General features: G+C 42.1%; 2 protein-coding genes across 5 annotated transcripts in view; one reads left to right on the top strand and one right to left on the bottom strand.

The window, feature by feature from the left end:
• Window positions 1–12002, bottom strand: part of LOC106604628 (polycomb group RING finger protein 3) — a 51786-nt gene extending 39784 nt beyond the window's left edge. The window contains exon 1 of one of the 2 annotated variants that reach the window (XM_014199454.2): window positions 11927–12002. The gene's annotated coding sequence lies outside the window, so the exon portion shown is untranslated. Of the gene's footprint in view, window positions 1–7519; window positions 7642–11926 lie in introns of those variants that run through there. The other variant, XM_014199453.2, reaches the window with a different exon arrangement.
• On the top strand, window positions 9739–19598 carry LOC106604627 (solute carrier family 49 member A3). 3 transcript variants are annotated; one of them, XM_045718049.1, is made up of 10 exons: window positions 9739–9852; window positions 15277–15435; window positions 16040–16256; window positions 16724–16800; window positions 16915–17052; window positions 17279–17395; window positions 17567–17719; window positions 17885–18042; window positions 18144–18256; window positions 18830–19598. In XM_045718049.1, exons 2-10 carry the CDS (start codon window positions 15322–15324, stop codon window positions 19054–19056), a joined length of 1314 nt encoding a protein of 437 aa, XP_045574005.1. In that variant the 5' UTR covers window positions 9739–9852; window positions 15277–15321; the 3' UTR covers window positions 19057–19598. The 3 variants fall into 3 exon arrangements, 2 of the variants coding, with proteins under 2 accessions (XP_045574005.1, XP_045574004.1); XR_001328707.2 differs by having other exon boundaries at window positions 9765–10115; window positions 18148–18256; window positions 18830–19016; XM_045718048.1 differs by having other exon boundaries at window positions 9766–10115.
• The last annotated feature ends 53 nt before the right edge of the window (window positions 19599–19651 follow it).

The raw sequence follows: 19651 nt of genomic DNA, 5'->3' as shown, positions 1-19651 counted from the left end.
GTTGAAAAACTCAAGGGGTCTGAATACTTTCTGAAAGCACTGTATATAAATATATAAAAATAAGATAACTTTGGTCTAGTGGTTGGGTTTGCCTTGAATCAAATTGCTAGATAGCCAGGGCCGTCTTCTGAGGTACTAGGGCAGGATTCCCCAACTGACGGCCCGCGGGGGTTTTATTTGGCCTTGTTGGAATTTTCATTGTTGGACATGAAAGACTGTAAAAACACCAGGAATAAAGCTGCAAGTATTCCGACGCATAATGGAGAGACACGTGATTGTACAAAATGTAAGCTAGGTTTGAAATTATTATGTTTTAGTTCAATATTATATATGTTTGGGCTTCTTGTGGTCAATTTGCCTCCACTCAAGAAAAAAAAACATCGGCCTGCAGCTGAATCTAGTTGATGATCCCTGCACTAGGCAATTTTTGTTTAAATGTGTCTTGTAGAGGATGTCGAAGTTGTCAGTATAGTAGAATTTACACCTAGGGCTACATTTTCAGTCTATAACACAGCTCTCTGTTTTCACTTTTGCGTTAATGAGAAAACAATGTCAACCTTTGAGTTTTGACCTGAAGTAAAGTTTGTATTTTTAAACTATATGTGCTGTGGAATCTGCATGTTGAAAACGTGTATGAATGCCCTAGATTCCGTGACACAGTGCATGGCAAAGGGGAGGATGGGGGGGGTATATTTCCACTTATGAAGTCTATCCTAAACCAATTGTTACTTCAAAGATTGGCTGGCATGACACAAACTAAACCATGGCTAGTGTTCCAGTTAAGGCTCTATGTTCAGATACACTTGACGAGGCCAACTGGTGTTATTTACGCTAATGGAAGGCTATGGCCCTTCAGCATTAATGTAGCCTAAATAAATCATTTTCTCGAAACACATGACAAAAACAGGATGAATGATTGTTCATCAGTTCATTTCAAGGTGTGTTGTGTCTTTTGAACTGGCATAGGCTTGATTGTAGGTGGACAGTGCATCAACAATCTCCAATTTGGAGATGCAGCCAAAAATAATTTGATAAAAACAACTTTCACTCGCTTTAAAAAAAAAGTAATTTTTGTGACTTCTAGTATAAAACAGTTGTGTTTCGGGCTGCCATGGCCTTCGTTTTAATTAGTGCCCTCTCTACTGACCCCCAGGTGAATGACACCACTGACCCACTAGTAAAGTAATAACTTGGTATAGAGTCTGGCACCTGAGAGTTCCCTTTAGGTCACTTCACCCTAAATGGGTGAAGTAGTGCAAGGACCAGTGTGATGACACAGGGTGCTTGACTGTGGAGAAAGAGTTTGAAGCAATTAGAACAATGAGCGAGAGAGAGAGAGAGAGAGAGTAGAAAGCAGCCATTTGAAGGTTCTATATATCCTTCTCGAGAGCAGGAAACAAAGAAATGTGTTGTATGTAAACACTAATGACTTTGTGCAGTCCTCTTGCCATTGTTAAAAAAAAACAGAGCTATGTTAAACGTTAGACTTCAACACCTCCACAAAAAGGCTGTTGTAAACTAACACATCTTAAAACGGAACCTTCAATACACACATTACACCATTAGAAATTGGAACTGGCACTATATAAGCAAGTCACAACCTATTCGGTTCATGAACACAGCCGAAACATCCAATTTGAACATTTTAGCCCGTCTGAAAACTAACACACAGTTGAATCGTCATTGAGTCTGTCACGAATGTCGTATGAAGTGGACCAAAATGCAGCGGGAGTCTGTATAGTCATCTTTTTATTTGGCAGAAAGAAAGAAAACAAAACACACGTATACAAAAAACAACGACAACAAACAGTCCTGTAAGGCATACAGCTATACACAAAACAACTACCCACAAAATCCCATAGAAAAAACACCCCTCTTAAATAGGACCTTCAATTAGAAGCAACTAGGAGCAGCTGCTTCCAATTGAAGGTCAACCCAACAAACACCACATAGAAATAGACATACTAGAACTAACATAGAAATAGACTAACAGGAACATAACCCAACAAACCCCGAAACACTCTAAACAAACACCCCTCTTAAATAAGAACATAGCACAACAAACCCCGAAACACTCTAAACAAACACACCCCTGCCACGTCCTGACCAAACTACAATAACAAATAACCCCTTATACTGGTCAGGACGTGACAGAGTCTGTATTTGGTAGACTAGCCGTTGCCCCACACGTTTGTCACAGATGTTTCTCAAATAAATCGTATTTGTCTGTTGCTTTTACTGAAATTAAGGGAGAACTTTACATTGCAACACAGACTAAAGTGGGAATAACATGGCAATAGTGTGGTAACAAGTTAAAGTGACACACTGAACATGTATTCCAGAAGACCACAGGACGTAAGGTCTAGTGGTTGATTTGGGATTGGGTTACTTGAATTGCTTCACACAGACTTCACATTACCCATCTCAAATTGGCTGAATTGACAAATGTATCTGGATTCAGTCCAGTGCCCATCAGTAAGCTAGAATTCAGAGATGTAGCTAAATGCATGAATGATAGTGTTTCCCCAAGCCATGGAATATGGCCTAACAGGCTATAGGCCCCTCTGTCAAACATAGTAACAGCCAGTGGATCTAAAATCAGTAGTTGTTCCTCGAAGGAATTGTCCGTAGAGCTCCAAGACAGGATTGTGTCGAGGCACAGATTTGGGGAAGGGTACCAAAACATTTATACAGCAATGAAGGTCCCCAAGAACACAGTGGCCATCATTCTTAAATGGAAGAAGTTTAGAACCACCAAGACTCTTCCTAGAGCTGGCCGCCAGGCCAAACTGAGCAGTCGGGAAGAAGGGCCTTGGTCAGGGAGGTGACCAAGAACCCAATGGTCACTCTGACAGAGCTCCAGAGTTTCTCTGTGGAGATGGGAGAACATTCCAGAAGGACAACCATCTCTACACCACTCCACCAATCAAGCCTGTTTGGTAGAGTGGCCAGACGGAAGCCACTCCTCAGTAAAAGGCACATGACAGCCCTCTTGGAGTTTTCCGAAAGGCACCTAAATACTCTCAGACCATGAGAAACAAGATTCCCTGGTCTGATGAAACCAAGATTGAACTCTTTGGCCTGAATGCCAAGCGTCACTTCTGGAGGAAACCTGGCACCATCCCTACGGTGAAGCATGTTGGTGGCAGCATCATGCAGTGGGAATGTTTTTCAGCAGCAGGGACTGGTAAACTAGTCAGGATTGAGGCAAAGATGAACGGAGCAAAGTACTGAGAAATCCTTGATGAAAACCTGCTCCAGAGCGCTCAGGACTTCAGACTGGGGAGAAGGTTCACCTTCCAACAGGACAACGATCCTAAGCACACAGCCAAGACAATGCAGGAGTGGTTTTGTGACAAGTCTCTGAATGTCCTTGAGTGGCCCAGCCAGAGCCCAGACTTGAACCCAATCTAACATCTCTGAAGAGACCTGAAAATATCTGTGCAGCAACGCTCCCCATCCAACCTGACAGAGCTTGAGAGGAACTGCAGAGAAGAATGGGAGAAACTCCACAAATACAGGTGTGCCAAGCTTGTAGCGTCATATCCAAGAAGACTCGAGGCTGTAATCGCTGTCAAAGGTGCTTCAACAAAGTACTGAGTAAAGGGTCTGAATGCTGGTATTTCAATTTTTCCCCCAATAAATTAGCAAAAAAAAATTAAATTAAAATGTTTTGCTTTGTCATTATGGGGTATTGTGTGTAGATTGGTGAGCAAAAAAACAATTCAACCAGTTTTCGAATAAGGCTGTAATCTAACAAAATGTGGAAAAAAATCAAGGGGTCTGAATACTTTCCAAAGGCACTGTATGTCAAACCACATGTGTGTCAAACCACTGAATTTACTTACATAACCTGTTGTGTGAACTAGTTTTTTGATATGTTTCTAAGGCTGTGACAATACCAGTATCGCAATATTTTTTCCATTGCAAAATGAAAACGCAAAGCAGACTAAACTCTTCAGTCTTTTAAAAACCTGCTGGATGTAAAATATTGTGTGCTTTAATTTGGAAAATAAATAAATGTGACTCTGGCTGAAAACATAACGATGTTTGTTTCCAACATTAGGGCTGTTTTCATAAAGAAGTTAAATCTGCTTTGTGTTTTGTTTCCTTGCTACGATACTAACAAGTATCGTGATACTGGTATCGTCCGGCCCTAATGTTGACACACAACAGCAACAGTCAGGGAAGTAAACTGTTACAGTTAGGACCTACTTCCCTCTACGGGTGTAATCCTAATCCCCTCTACGGGTGTAATCCTAATCCCCTCACGAGTGTAGAAAAAAAAAGTGACAGGCCAACACAGGTCTGGTTTTATTCCCAAAATGAATACTGTGTGTTACTTTTTTCTTGCTGACATAATTTCAAGAAGGGATGTAGTGAGATATGGTTCAAGGGGGTGATGTCTGGTTTATGGTTCATCTGTCGTTTTGCTCTGCTGGTCACTGATTGGGATTCTCATTAACAGTTAAGACACCTTGACAAACAATGTGGTATGGAATGGAACTTTATGGAACGGACCCTAATCCCAAAATGTTGGTGGATTCCCTAAATTATTTGGAATTTGGCATTTCCGTAAAATGTATTTAGGTGGGAGACCCTTGTATAATGACCAAAACCCCTCAACCTCATTACAATGTAATAACTGCAATGTAACAACGAGGTTGATGTAATAGTAGGCTAATTACAGCGTTACACGGGTATAAGAGCAACTTTACACATGGACTATTCTATACACTGCTGGACATACTAGCCATAGCATCATGGACAGAGAGAACAACACAAAGCTGTAGCCTAATGGCCAGTATTTACACCACCGTCGAGGGGCAATCAACACCTTCATGTGGAATTTTTGTATGGCTACTGTGTTTCTTTGTAAAGTGTGAGTGGATTTGTTAGAAAAGCCTGATCACAACAAAGGCTGTAATGAAGGGAAATACAGCTTTCTTTATTGCTCTAATGATACTGTCTCATTGATTGAGTGGACTAGAGATCCTGATCAACAACACTCAACATACAGTGAGGGAAAAAAGTATTTGATCCCCTGCTGATTTTGTACGTTTGCCCACTGACAAAGAAATGATCAGTCTATAATTGTAATGGTAGGTTAATTTGAACAGTGAGAGACAGAATAACAACAAAATAATCCAGAAAAACGCATGTCAAAAATGTTATAAAATGATTTGCATTTTAATGAGAGAAATAAGTATTTGACCCCTCTGCAAAACATGACTTAGTACTTGGTGGCAAAACCCTTGTTGGCAATCACAGAGGTCAGACGTTTCTTGTAGTTGGCCACCAGATTTGCACACATCTCAGGAGGGATTTTGTCCCACTCCTTTTGCAGATCTTCAAGTCATTAAGGTTTCGAGGCTGACGTTTGGCAACTCGAACCTTCAGCTCCCTCCACAGATTTTCTATGGGATTAAGGTCTGGAGACTGGCTAGGCCACTCCAGGACCTTAATGTTCTTCTTCTTGAGCCACTCCTTTGTTGCCTTGGCTGTGTGTTTTGGGTCATTGTCATGCTGGAATACCCATCCACGACCCATTTTCAATGCCCTGGCTGAGGGAAGGAGGTTCTCACCCAAGATTTGACGGTACATGACCCCGTCCATCGTCCCTTTGATGCGGTGAAGTTGTCCTGTCCCCTTAGCAGAAAAACACCCCCAAAGCATAATGTTTCCACCTCCATGTTTGACGGTGGGGATGGTGTTCTTGGGGTCATAGGCAGCATTCCTCCTCCTCCAAACACGGTGAGTTGAGTTGATGCCAAAGAGCTCCATTTTGGTCTCATCTGACCACAACACTTTCACCAGTTGTCCTCTGAATAATTCAGATGTTCATTGGCAAACTTCAGACGGGCATGTATATGTGCTTTCTTGAGCAGGGGGACCTTGCGGGCGCTGCAGGATTTCAGTCCTTCATGGCGTAGTGTGTTACCAATTGTTTTCTTGGTGACTATGATCCCAGCTGCCTTGAGATCATTGACAAGATCCTCCCGTGTAGTTCTGGGCTGATTCCTCACCATTCTCATGATCATTGCAACTCCACGAGGTGAGATCTTGCATGGAGCCCCAGGCTGAGGGAGATTGACAGTTCTTTTGTTTCTTCCATTTGCGAATAATCGCACCAACTGTTGTCACCTTCTCACCAAGCTGCTTGGCGATGGTCTTGTAGCCCATTCCAGCCTGGTGTAGGTCTACAATCTTGTCCCTGATATCCTTGGAGAGCTCTTTGGTCTTGGCCATGGTGGAGAGTTTGGAATCTGATTGATTGATTGCTTCTGTGGACAGCTGTCTTTTATACAGGTAACGAGCTGATCTCAGCTCGTTACCTGTATAAAAGACACCTGGGAGCCAGAAATCTTTCTGATTGAGAGGGGGTCAAATACTTATTTCCCTCATTAAAATGCAAATAAATTTATAACATTTTTGACATGCGTTTTTCAGGATTTTTGGGTTGTTATTCTGTCTCTCACTGTTCAAATAAACCTACCATTAAAATTATAGACTGATCATTTCTTGGTCAGTGGGCAAACGTACAAAATCAGCAGGGGATCAAATACTTTTTTCCCTCACTGAAGCCAATGAATGGCTCTCTGCAATTCTTCCCTGATTACCACATTTGCATAACCTATGTCAACCAGGAATGAAGAAGCTGTTCATGTTGAGATAGATTTATGATTTACAGGTTAAGTAACATTGAGAATATTGGCTAGTAATATGCTAAGCAGTTAATTATACAATGAAAGTTGAGGATGTTTGTGCCTGCCTGCCTGCCTTTGTGACCTACCTTGTGTTATTATACAACAGTAAAAAAAACATTGAATCCCTATACAGGCTGAAGCCAGGAAAACCCACCTAAGTTTAGCTTGTTATAGACACGGCTATTGTGGCTTGTCCCTCAGAGCAATTGACATATTGCTGTCCGTTATTACAAGACATCAATCTAGCTACCAAAAGAGAGAGAGACTTGTTGGCTCGACCATTCACCAAAATCCCACAATGTCACAGTTCCATACAGTTAGATGGGGGCGAAATAGCCCCTAAAAAACATTAACTCTTTTGTCTAGATTTAATCAGGTGGCTACAACTACACCCTCGTGCATTAACACCGAACTTTCGAAGCCCGAACGGGTTAATGGTGGACCATGGTTTTTCAAGAACATTCCAGGCAATGGGAAAGATTGGTTTGTCGCTCCAAACAACACAAATATTATGGGAGACATGTGAGCGTCTACGAGAGCTCCCGTCGTATTGAACAAAAAGAGTGCTTCACTGCTATCCACACCCTCCCTTCTAATGCACTTTTCCTTGAAAGGGATCCCGGTGTCTAACTGCAGGGCCCGGCGCCGCCATACACTACCACATAGGCACATTAAACAACACGTATAGCATGCCCATACCACCAAGCGGAAAAGACACAGACAAAAATGAATAAGAACAATACAAATCGTAGTCATAAATCACCAATAGATGCATTAATACGCCTAAAATCCTTCAGGTCAAAAGAACTAACCTGTTTAGGAACAGTACAGTCCGCTGGACATTGGGTTGAATCCGATTTAAATCCACTATCAGTAAAACAAAGAGGCGAAAATGTCCGGCCAATCCCGAAACAGGCCGAAACACCTCTTGGAGCTTTGCTGAGCATGCGCTGATTAGTCGAGGGGGAGGAGGGTTAGTCGAGGGGGAGGAGGGTTGAATGAGAGTAGACGAATAGGTAACATTGTATCGAGCTCCCATATCATTTCGAAGAAGCAATTATTGTGATACATTTTGATATATTTTAGAATTCCGCAAAATTCTGAGGGAATCTCTCATAAAAAAAAAATACTCCGATATAATGGTTTATAAAATTGGGGAATCACAATGAAAATCACAATGAAATAAATGTTGGTTTTTGGGCAAGACATGAGGAGAATCTTGTCAGAATAAGTTTCTTTGCTGTAGGCCTAATGTTAGATTTCTGTAATGCCATTACAGTCAACATACATTTGATGCCTGAGATGTAGCACATTGCTTATAGGCTACAGTAGGATCTCAAAAGTCAAAGTGCTTATGTGCTAAAATGTACACTAACGTAGAATGATACTGACAAATAGAGCAATATTTTTGACGTTGGGATTTGTTATTATTACTGTGTAGTAGGGTGCTTATAAATGGCCCTGAGGTCTTTCTTACAAGATCACACTTCCAATATGTTTGAGATGTGTTCAGTGGATTGATTTTCACAAAGCATTTGATCACTCTGTTGTTGCTGTGCAGCAGGAAATGCAGATGAATGTCGTGATTTACACTACATGACCAAAAGTATGTGGACACCTGCTCATCGAATATCTCACTCCAAAATCATGGTCATTAATGTGGAGTTGGTTCCCCTTTGCTGCTATAACAGCCTCCAATGCTTTCCACTAGATGTTGGAACATTTCTGCAGGGGACTTGCTTCCATTCAGCCACAAGAGCATTAGTGATGTCGGGCACTGATGATGGGCAATTAGGCCTGACTCGCAGTCGGCGTTCCAATTCAACCCAAATGTGTTCGATGGAGTTGAGGTCAGGGCTCTGTGCAGGCCAGTCAAGTTCTTCCACACCGATCTCAACAAACAATTTCTGTATGGACCTCGCTTTGTGCATGGGGGCATTGTCATGCTGAAACAGGAAATCAACTTCCCCAAACTGAAATCAACTTCCGCAAACTGCCACAAAGTTGGAAGTACAGAATCATCTAGAATGTAATTGTATGCTGTAGCGTTAAGATTTCCCTTCACTGGAACTAAGGGGCCCAAACCATGAAAAACAGCCCCAGACCATTGTTCCTCCTCCACCAAACATTACAGTTGGCACTATGCATTGGGGAGGTAGCATTCTCCTGCCATGCGCCAAACCCAGATTCGTCTGTCGGACTGCCAGATTATGAAGTGTGATTCATCACCTCAGAGAATGCATTTCCACTGCTCCAGAGTCCAATGGCGGCGAGCTTTAAACCACTCCAACCGATGCTAGGCTTTGAGCATGCTCAGCCATAGCGACCCCTCTCATGAAGCTCCCAACGAACAGTTATTGTGCTGACGTTGCTTTCAGAGGCAATTTGGAACTCGTGAGTGAGTGCTAGTGAGTGTGAGTGTTGCATCCGAGGACAGATAATTTTTAGGTGCTACACGCTAGGTCAACACTCTGCGGTCCCATTCTTTGAGCTTGTGTGGCCTACCACTTTGTGGCTGAGCCGTTGTTGCTCCTAGATGTTTCCACTTCACAATAACAGCACTTAAAGTTGACCGGGGCAGCTCTAGCAGGGCAAAAATGTGATGAACTGACTTGTTGGAAAGGTGGCATTCTATGACGGTGCCACGTTGAAAGTCACTGAGCTCTTTAGTAAGGCCATTCTACTGCCAATGTTTGTCTATGGAGTGGAATAGTATCAAACACATGGTTTCTATATGTTTGATGCCATTGCATTTGCTCTGTTCCAGACATTATAATGAACCGTCCTCCCCTCAGCAGCCTCCACTGACATTGACATACATAATCCATATGTGATCTCATATGCTTTATCTGATGGTAACTCCTCAAATTCAGCATGAACATGAATTGCGTAGTTTATAATAATTTAAGAATTAGGTGTGTTAGTGCTGGGCTAGAACAAAAACTTGCACATCCCCGTATCGCTCCTAAACCGAATGAGCATTGAACTTGTCTAGCACTAGGACTCAATTTGTAGGGCAAGAAAAAGGGAGCGGATTCTTGACTGACTACACAGTCTCTTTATTGTCCTCACCGAAATATGGGGCGGATTTGTTGACTGTCTCAGACCGGCCGGTTGGGTTTCTTTCTCGGAAGGACAAGACAATGTATGTTTGTATATTTTAAATTAACATGACCCTTTAACAATATGATCGTTTGAGATTTCTAACATTTTTTTTTAAAGTCTATTGTACATGGCTGGATAATACTCATGGAAAATGAAGATAATCTCCCGGATGAATTCCGGGTGTGTGTTGTCGTTCCGAGTAAACCCAATCCAATACTCGAAAAACGTATTGTATTCAAAGTATACAAGAGGAGATGGTTCATTTTGTTCGTGCTGTGCTTGCTAAATTGCTCAAACTCTATGGTAAGTAGCCTACTGGCCATTTGCTGTCTCCCATATGAAGTTGGCTGTTATCTGTCAAGTAATGAATTATGTGATTTAAAAAAAACTTTTTGTAGCAATGTAACATCTCTGTAGCTAGGTTTCCATCCAATTGGCAACAGGTTTTCATGCGAATATTCTCAAATCCGCATAAAAAAAATATGCAAATTTCCCCACCATTGTTGTTGCCACCAAACTGACTTGTTGCTGATAAAAAGCAGTCCGTGAGACCAATGCTTTATGTATACACTAGTTGATGGTCAGGAGCGCTGTTTTGAAGCCACCGTGCCCAGCTTGTCACTCCCTCCCAATCGTTAAACATATTTTGGAAGCTATAGAAATGCATTTAATAATGTCTACATTTATTTTGCCACGTTTATTCTATTAGAGACACATTAATACATACTTTTAAATCATATTATGTGAGCTATACATAAAAATAAAATATATTAAAACATCTTCCTTAAAGTATTTATTTTAAAAACTACCTTTGTTACTTTCCCCAATAAAAAATAAATACTTAAATACATATTATTTTGGCATTAAAACTTTTAGTTGAAATACGTTTAATTGAAATACTTTGCTCCACAGAGTTTCTAAACCGAGAGGCGCAACATCGAGAGACTTCCGGGAACGCTTTCGAAACAGACCTGGCCGGGGTTTGGAAAGTTAATGAAAGAAGTCAACAGTTCTTCCTTAGTTGTTAATTTTCTCGAAATCTAAAGGCACAACATAGGTTCTAGACAATGTATTGTGTAGCTGAACATGTTATTACTCCAACCTTGTGAAAGTGACAAACTGACACGTTTTAATTTTTGTCAAAAACAACTTTATATTGAAGGAGTGCCTTTGATTTGACGGCCTGCACATCAAATCTAATTGTATTTGTCACATGTGGTGAATACAACAGGTATTCGAATACCTTGCAGTGAAATGCTTACTTACAAGCCCTTAACCAACAATGTAGTTTTAAGAAAATACCTACAAAAAAGTAAGAGATAAGAAAAACAAATAATTAAGGAGCAGCAGTAAATAATAATTACCGGTTCAGAGTCAATGTCAACAGCTGGAGCGATACAACCGTTACGCCTCAATCACAGCGACAGTGTCATTGCATTTTTGTACACCAGAAGAACATTCATTTCCAATGGAACACTGCATTTACCTAAGGATTATTTTAAGTGCGTTCTGTGTGGTGCATACGTTGGATTTATCAAACTGTGTCAAACTATGTGTAGACGGCTTGAGAGAAATGGTAGCAGAAGGTAAATGTTGAACTTTTGTTGCACACATATCCAGATGATGCTGCATAACATTTTGCCCAATAACTGCAAGGCAAATGAATGTACGTCTGGTGTACCGAAATGCAATGACGCTGTCGCTGTGATCGAGGCATTAGACCCAATGATGTGTTTCTACGCATTAGCTTTGCTGGCCAACGTTGCTATGACAAGGAGCATCAAACTCATCATTGTGCACTTTCACCACCACCCTGTGAAGTTCATCGTAACTTATTTAGCCTAATAAGACTGCATGCTTTCCCAAGTCGTAGTGGGAGGACCGCACATGACATCGCGTGACTCCAATTTTACTTTAATATGATGGTTATTATATCAATATTTGTGCATACATGCGTTTCCACCGCCATTTGTTGCATAATTAATTTTACTGACACAAAAAGTTCCCATTTTGTCTAGGGTATTTTGTTTTGTCGACATTTGAAAGTTTACTCACAAATTTGCTGTTTCCATTAGGCCTGTCGGGACATTATTTTTTATCAGACATGTACTTACCTTGCATGAAAAGGTTGGATGGAAACAAGGTTTGTGCCTCTGATTGCTACAATGTTCCAACAATGTAACAATCTCTATAGCACCTGGAAAAGCACGTGACATGTTGGGTTTCTCAACTGTTGACAGCGAACATGTCCTGAGAAAACTTGGCTAGTGACATGTATTGTAACCTACAGGTTACTTTCTATCGTTTGTGATCCTGATATAATATGGTATATTATGTGATGCCTTACTGCCACTTTTGATATGTGATGCATAGTTATCCCCGAAAGAGTAGCCACATTCTTGCGCCAAACATACTGCTGCAGACACACGCATCCAAAATGTGTGTTCACCTTCACTATGAAATACAATAGCCACAATGAAATACAGTAAACACTATGAAATTTCATGCAACATGAGAACTCCTTCAGCATATCACTCATTGAGTCAAAATGCATTTGGTTCAGACTTCTACAACTCATTGAGTCAAAATGCATTTGGTTCAGACTTCTACAGCTATCTGACATACTGTCTGGTGCACCCTAATATGTCAGAGAATGTAGCTAATGGGGCTATTGATTTAGCCCTGGGGCTATTGATTTAATAGGGGATGTGTGCCTTAGGGCAAGTGTGCCTTAGGGCAAATACCCCCCAAAACCATACACACCATACACCCCCAAATCAACATTCCATCTTATTATCTGTCATGTCAACAGAGTTGTTTCCACACATCATTACAGAACATGTTCCTCATTGGAAGTTAAAATCTAAAATAATCCTTTAACCGTTGTAAGTAATACCCACACTGTAATTACACGATACATGTATGTACTACCATCTGTATACAGTATTTGCATTGAGGACACTTCGAATTCTACATCCATTCATAGAGGTTATATTTAACGACAAAGGTGGAAACCTACAGTGGAATGCTGTGCTCACATATGCAGCAGACAGTGGTGGCATTGTGTGCCCATGCCAGCTGACCTCCTTCATCTCGGCTGTATAAATGAGATTTTCTTGAATGTCAATAAAAAATAGAATTGTACGGAGTCCCTTTGTTGTTGCAGTGTCTGCGAACAGCTCACTTCCATCCAATTGGTTATGCCTCTTGTCAAGGCACTGTGTATTGTGTACTGTCACACAATCACACAATGGGATGCTTTGGTTTGCCCCAGAAAATCTCAATTATTAAAGTTGAAATTCAGGAGAGTTTTATTTGGTCCTTTTTAAAGTAAAAAAGGTTCATCTTTGAAGGAAACTGTATGGTTAACCTGCTGTGGTTGTATAGGCCTTTAACTGTTCATTCGGCTGGGATGGTTGGTCTCACTTCTTAGCATAGGAATTCTCTATGTTCATTTTGACCAGTGAATGCCAATATAAATAGGCCTATGTAAACGCTTCATAGTAGCCTCTGATTTGATTAGATCGGCATAAGCTGGGTCATGTGCTAATGTCTTGTGAGTCATATCTTCTGTTTTCACGTGACTTGGCATTCCACAGGCAAGGTTGTGATTTACTTCCTGCTCAGTGATGTATCTTTTAATCACATGATCACATACAGTGGGGTCCGAAATCATTGACACCCTTGATAAAGATGGATAAAAATGACTGTATAAATAATTAAATATACTGAGCTATATTGTATGCTCCAAAAATGGGGAAATTATTTTATACTATTGGTCAGAGAAAGAGATTTTGTTAAACAAGTAATACTTTTTCTCTCCAATAGGTAGGGATCAAAATTATTGACATACCTCAAGGTGAGATATTGAAAGGTATGTCAATGAAGGGGGGGTGTCAATGTAAATAGGCCGGGTGGCCATTTGATTAATTGTTCAGCAGTCTTTTGGCTTGGGGGTAAAAGGAGCCTTTTGGACCTAGACTTGGTGCTCCGGTACCGCTTGCCGTGCGGTAGCAGAGAGAACAGTCTATGACTTGGGTGACTAGAGTCGGACAATTTTTTGGGGCCTTCCTCTGACACCACCTAGTATATCGGTCCTGGATGGCAGGAAGCTTGGCCCCAGTGACGTACTATCTGCCCAAAGTTACAGTGCGGAGAGCATACTGTCGGGCTGCACCACAACTCCACCGCCGCTGACCGCAAGGCTCTACAGAGGGTTGTACGCTCAGGCGAACGCATCAGTGTGCACCCAATGGTGCTCGGCGAGACAGAAAGGGACAGAGACATAATACTTTGGTACATTTAGAACTACTCTCGCAGTATTCATATGCTTTGCACACGAACCGCTGCCCATTTGGAGTAAGAAATAATGTGTAAATGTCTCCGTTTGCCGTGTATCGATGTCGGAACCAAGCCTTCTTGGAAAGGGTTTGGTTGTGCCTTTCCGTGGCATGCTCGTGGCTCTGATTTGTCCAAAAGGGTCTGGACCCATCTCTTCTACTGTTGTTCACTCTCGACGATGCTCATTTGAAGATAGGCTAGCCTGCCATGTTGATGGTTCTCATTGGGGGATGAGAGTAGCGTGCTACGGTGATTTGAGAACAGTAGTACTGTGGTCCCACTTAAATTCATTTTTCTAGATAGTTTACTTAGGACAGCTGGTCAGCCGTACCAGTGATTGTCCGGGAGGTGAGCTTCTCGTCTCTACCTCGTGTTGAGATTTCAGAGTACAAACCACTTTGGACGTGAGCTGCAGCTACACGCCTCTCTGGTCTGAATGTTAATTTATTTACCAATCCTTTATCCACATATTTCATACACAGCATTAAGGGGGTAGACTTAGTACATATAGTGTATATACTTTTCAAGTTACAGTATTTCCTTTATAAAATGTTTAATGACATCACAAAATAACAACCCATAGGGCATTATTATTCTTTAGATCGCCTCTGACCATTCCTCACATTCTATGTTAGAAATTGTTCCAGTATTCGCTTTAGAACGTGTTAGTTTCGGTGGGAAAACTGTCTGTGTAGACATAGGAACATTCCTGTGTGAATTTGGAGAGGGATGTTCTCTGGATCTCCTCTCCTTTAATTTACAACAGGGCGTGAGGTGTCAAACCCCCCCCACCAGCTCCCTCCTCCCCCCTCTGTGAGTGAGAGAGGGTCTGGTTGAAATTATCCATTGCCGAGCTGACCTATTTGGATCCTCACAGGACAGTCATGACAGCGCCACCCTCTGTAGAGCCTTGCGGTCAGCGGCGATGGATTGCTGTACCAGGCTGTGGTGCAGCACGACAGCATGCTCTCTACTTGTAACTTTGGGCAGATAGTACATTTGAGGAAATGAAGAACAGATATGTGTGTAGAAGTAGCACTAAATAAAGATGTAGATTAGATAATGTAATAACCCATTTATTGTATATAATCAAATGTGTTTGTGCCTGTGCTTGTATCCTCAGTTATGGCTGACCTTTGCTCCAGTGGCGGACCAGTCAGCCCAGTTCATGGGTGTCACCCTGGACCAGATCAACTGGCTGTCCATCATCTATATGGTGGTGGCCATACCTCTCAGCTTTGGGACCACATGGATGCTGGACACCTTAGGGCTCCGAATCACAGTATGTACAGGTCGGTCAAGGTAGACCCCATACAAGTCTCCCTTGTAAAAGAGGTCTCCTGACCGCAATGGGACTTTGTGGATGAATTAAGGTCAAATAAATAAAACAGACCGTTAAACCTGCCTTTGTCTTTGTTTACAAGCCTGTGCACACACGTGTCAGTTTCTGAATACAGAATCTGTCTACTGTGAGAAGTCTATATCCAGTACTTGAAATGAATAATCGTTGCATTCATGATCTCCATGAAAGAGGTGTACGTGGGAAATTCAGTGAAGTGTAAATGTTTGAAAAATCTCAGATAGTAAGAAAGTAAGCATGTGTGCTGTCAGTGATCGAGGAAGCCGCCAATGTGCAGATGGCACTTAGATTTTAAGCGGTTGTACAAGTTTGTACCTGCACAGAGGAGATAAAACATGATAGGAGAACAAACGGTAAAATAAATGTTAAGAGAAATGTATCATAAGATAACGTAAACGAACATCCACACAAGTGTATAGTTTATTTGTGTTTTGTCCTTTCTTCCAATTGAGGAAAAACATATACAAAGTCAACGTGAACTTAAATCATGCATTCTGTTCCCTCCCATGACTGTTTTCCCCTGTAGTTGGTGCTGGGTTCGTGGCTCAACATGTTGGGAGCTGTGCTGCGTTTCGTGGGCGTCCTGGGGAGCCTTGTCAGTGCGGCCAAATTCCCCGTGGTGATGGGGGGCCAGACCCTGTGTGCCCTGGCTCAGCCCCTGGTCATTTTCACCCCCACCAAGCTGGCAGCGCTCTGGTTCCCAGAGCACCAGCGGGCCACTGCCAATATGATAGCCTCCATGTGTGAGTGAGCTATGGTTGCTGTCCTGTACAAGTTACTCTGTTAAAATCACCTGTGTCAAATCAACATTATTGGTTGAGTTACCACTTTCCATGTATGTTTAGTACAGTGGAGGCTGGTGGGAGGAGCTGTAGGAGGATGGGCTCAGTGTAAAGACTGAAATGGAATGGTATCAAACACATCAGACATGGAAACCACATGTATGACTCTGTTCCTTCAATTCCATTCCAGCCATTACAATGAGCAGGTCCTCCTATAGCTTATCCCACCAGCCTCCACTGGTTTAGTATTGTCAGTTGCTCCTCTTGAGTATTTTTTTTTTAGATTTTTCAGTTACAGGAACCAAGATTCCTGAAAGTAGGAAGAGAATATCAGATGTCTGGTAGTGTTAGCTTCAAATACAGGACAATACCATGCCAGCCTATTTTAATATATTCTTCGGTGGCTTTTTTTCATTTTCTCCTTTCAGCAAATCCCCTTGGGATTCTTGTTGCTAGCATCTTGTCCCCTATGATTGTGGGGAAAACCAACAACATCCCTTCATTGGTGAGTTAAGAAAAAGGACAAAGTTTAGCTAGCACCTTATGAAGATAAATTGTCTTTGACTTGAAATTGCCTATAATCTATTACAAACCTTTTCCTCATCCATTGATATCCCAGCTGTTCATATATGCTGTACCAGCAGCCATCATCTGTTTCCTAGCAACAGTTGGGATCCGTGATAGTGCCCCCCCAACGCCCCCCTCAGCCAGTGCAGAAAGCTCCAACTCGGAGCCCTTCCTGGAGGGTATCAAGCTGGTGAATAGTAATCATACACACACAAAATGACAATACTGTACTACTTGATAATATCTTTGGTTACCCCTCAACATTTCAACATTCACTCCTCATTATACATAGATTCAGTTTTAATCATACTTCATCTAAGAGGGGTAGTGGCCTACATCTTGCATTGAATGATCCATGACTGCAATCGTATGAAAGGAGTATCTGAAACCCCCGTTTGCTTCCTGTTCCTTTGTAGTTGCTGAGGAACAAGGCTTACATGATTCTCCTGCTGTGCTTTGGCTCGGGGATCGCTGTATTCACCTGCTTCTCTACACTGTTGGAGCAGATCATGTGTGTCCGAGGGTACCCTAATGTAAGCACCCACTTATGATCCCAATTTACCAACAAGATTTGTTTTTTCATTGCAAAAGAATGAATGAAAGATAATGGCCCATGATTCTGTTTTCTGAACAATATTTTCACCATTTCACCAAAATAAGGAATGAAACAATGTGAAACATAACCTCAATGTGTGTTGTGTTAGGACTTTGCAGGACTGTGTGGGGGTCTCTTCATTGTGTTCGGTATTGTCGGGGCTGGTTTCCTGGGACTGTACGTCGACAAAACCAAGAAGTTTATAGAGGCCACCAAGGTTAACATGAGCCTTTCAGCGCTGGCCTGCATTGCCTTTTCAGTGGTGAGTACAGGTCAAAGGTCAGGGTTCTCAGTCTTGTATTTCATGAAGTGCTGTGATGATGAAACGGTTTTCTTCTAAGGTGGAAGAAAATAGGATATATTTGCAGTTCTGTGTATGCATGGTGTAGACAACACCTTCTCATCCCTGTGTGTTTCCCCCTACCAGGTATCTCAGATGCGGAATCAGAGAATAGCCTTGGCCGCTGTTTGTTCGCTCTTTGGCTTTTTCGGCTTCTCCATTTACCCGGTTGCCATGGAGTTGTCAGTGGAGTGCTCCTACCCGGTTGGAGAGGCCACCTCAGCTGGCCTCATCTTCATATCAGGGTACTGTCTGATACTGGTTCATACAAGGACAACACACACTGAAGATCAAGACAGTAAATACAGGCTTATGTTAATAAGCATGTGCTTGTTTTTTCCCCCAGACAGATCCAGTCAGTTATCTATATACTGCTTCTTCAGGGGTTGACCAAACCAATGGCCGACTCGCCCTTCTCTACCTGTTCTGCAGGAGGAGATGCGGCCTTGAGTTGGAGGGGTAAGTCAAGAACTGCCATGTGTATCAGTGGGATAAATTCATTGTATGCTAATTGAGGTACAATTAGTTGCCCACCATTCAAATTCTGCAGGCAATTACAGCTATTAGTTGTTTTGTTAGCAGTTTAGACTTTGCATTTGTATGCAAATAACACACACGGTGGACCAAAATTGTGGCTGAAACTGAAACTGTGTTCTAAACCACACATGCTTTGCCACAGCTAAAAATGTTAGTAGCAGATGCATCATGCCCATTGAAATTGAGGGGACAGGTGCCCCCACAAGCTAGTTTGTGACATAGAATTTTGCTATTACGTCCCCTCCCAAAAAGAAATGAGGAAGCAGATCCACTTTTTAGACATTAAGGCCAAAACACAGTGACGATGGATGTTACGTTGCTGCTCTCAATTCTATTTATGGCATAATGAAATCCTCCCAGGCCTTGATGTCATTGATATGGGGCTTTCCTGTGGCTCTAGCGGTGTGATTCTCTCTAGAACACACACACTGTGATTAGTTGCTGGTGGCAATGGGCTTAGCGCATCATTGACTCTTTGTGTGTTTCTCTCCACAGTGCCCATGCTGGTGATGGCAGGTCTGTGCAGTGCCTTTACCTGCTGCTTTGTTATCTTCTTCCACACGGAGTACAGGAGACTGGACGCTGAGGCACAGGCTAGTGGAAAAAAGCCAAATCTGACAACCTGTGACAGCATGCCAAACTGTAACAAGCCAAACTCTGACAACCCGCCAGACTCCAACACACAAGACTCTGACCAAAAGGAGGAACAGGCCAGTGGTTAACTGAACTGCTGTTGAGATGACCACCTCACTGGCATCGTTTCGGAAGCACACCAACTCTCACAGGAGGCTAAGAGTATTAACTTACCAATACATTCCTTTATATGTAATAATATAGATAATCTAACTTTATAGTACGTATATAGTATCTAGACAGGCGGGTTGCCTCTCACAATGTATCAATGCTCCAGCTTACACGTCTGAAGAAGTTCTGGCGTCAGCTGGGACAGAGGACAAAATGGAAATGGGACGCACAACACCTAGTGCTCTTGCTCCTAGGTCTGAGTTTCCGAGACTAGTAGAAATACCCTATAAATGTCTGATTACTATTGTAAGGCAATGGTAAGGAAGGCATTTAGAATGTAACAGCAATCATCTGAAGTGAATGATTCCATTTTATGGTGGTGGTGAACTGGGCTTTCCTTTTTAATACAGGTACGCACCGAATAGCACCTTTGTCCTGAGGCAGAGCAGAGTTGAAGTCATTTCTGCTCTGTAAAAGTGGACATATTTCACATGAAAAATAAATCCAAAACCTGAATTGACTAGAATTTCAATGGAATTAAACTGATGTTGGTGGACATGTATGCTTTTGGGG

The sequence above is a fragment of the Salmo salar genome, chromosome ssa05 (genome assembly GCF_905237065.1).
Source record: "Salmo salar chromosome ssa05, Ssal_v3.1, whole genome shotgun sequence".
NCBI lineage: Eukaryota > Metazoa > Chordata > Actinopteri > Salmoniformes > Salmonidae > Salmo > Salmo salar.
The sequence above is the reverse complement of the archived record's forward strand: the minus strand, read 5'-3'. Positions and strand labels throughout refer to the sequence as shown.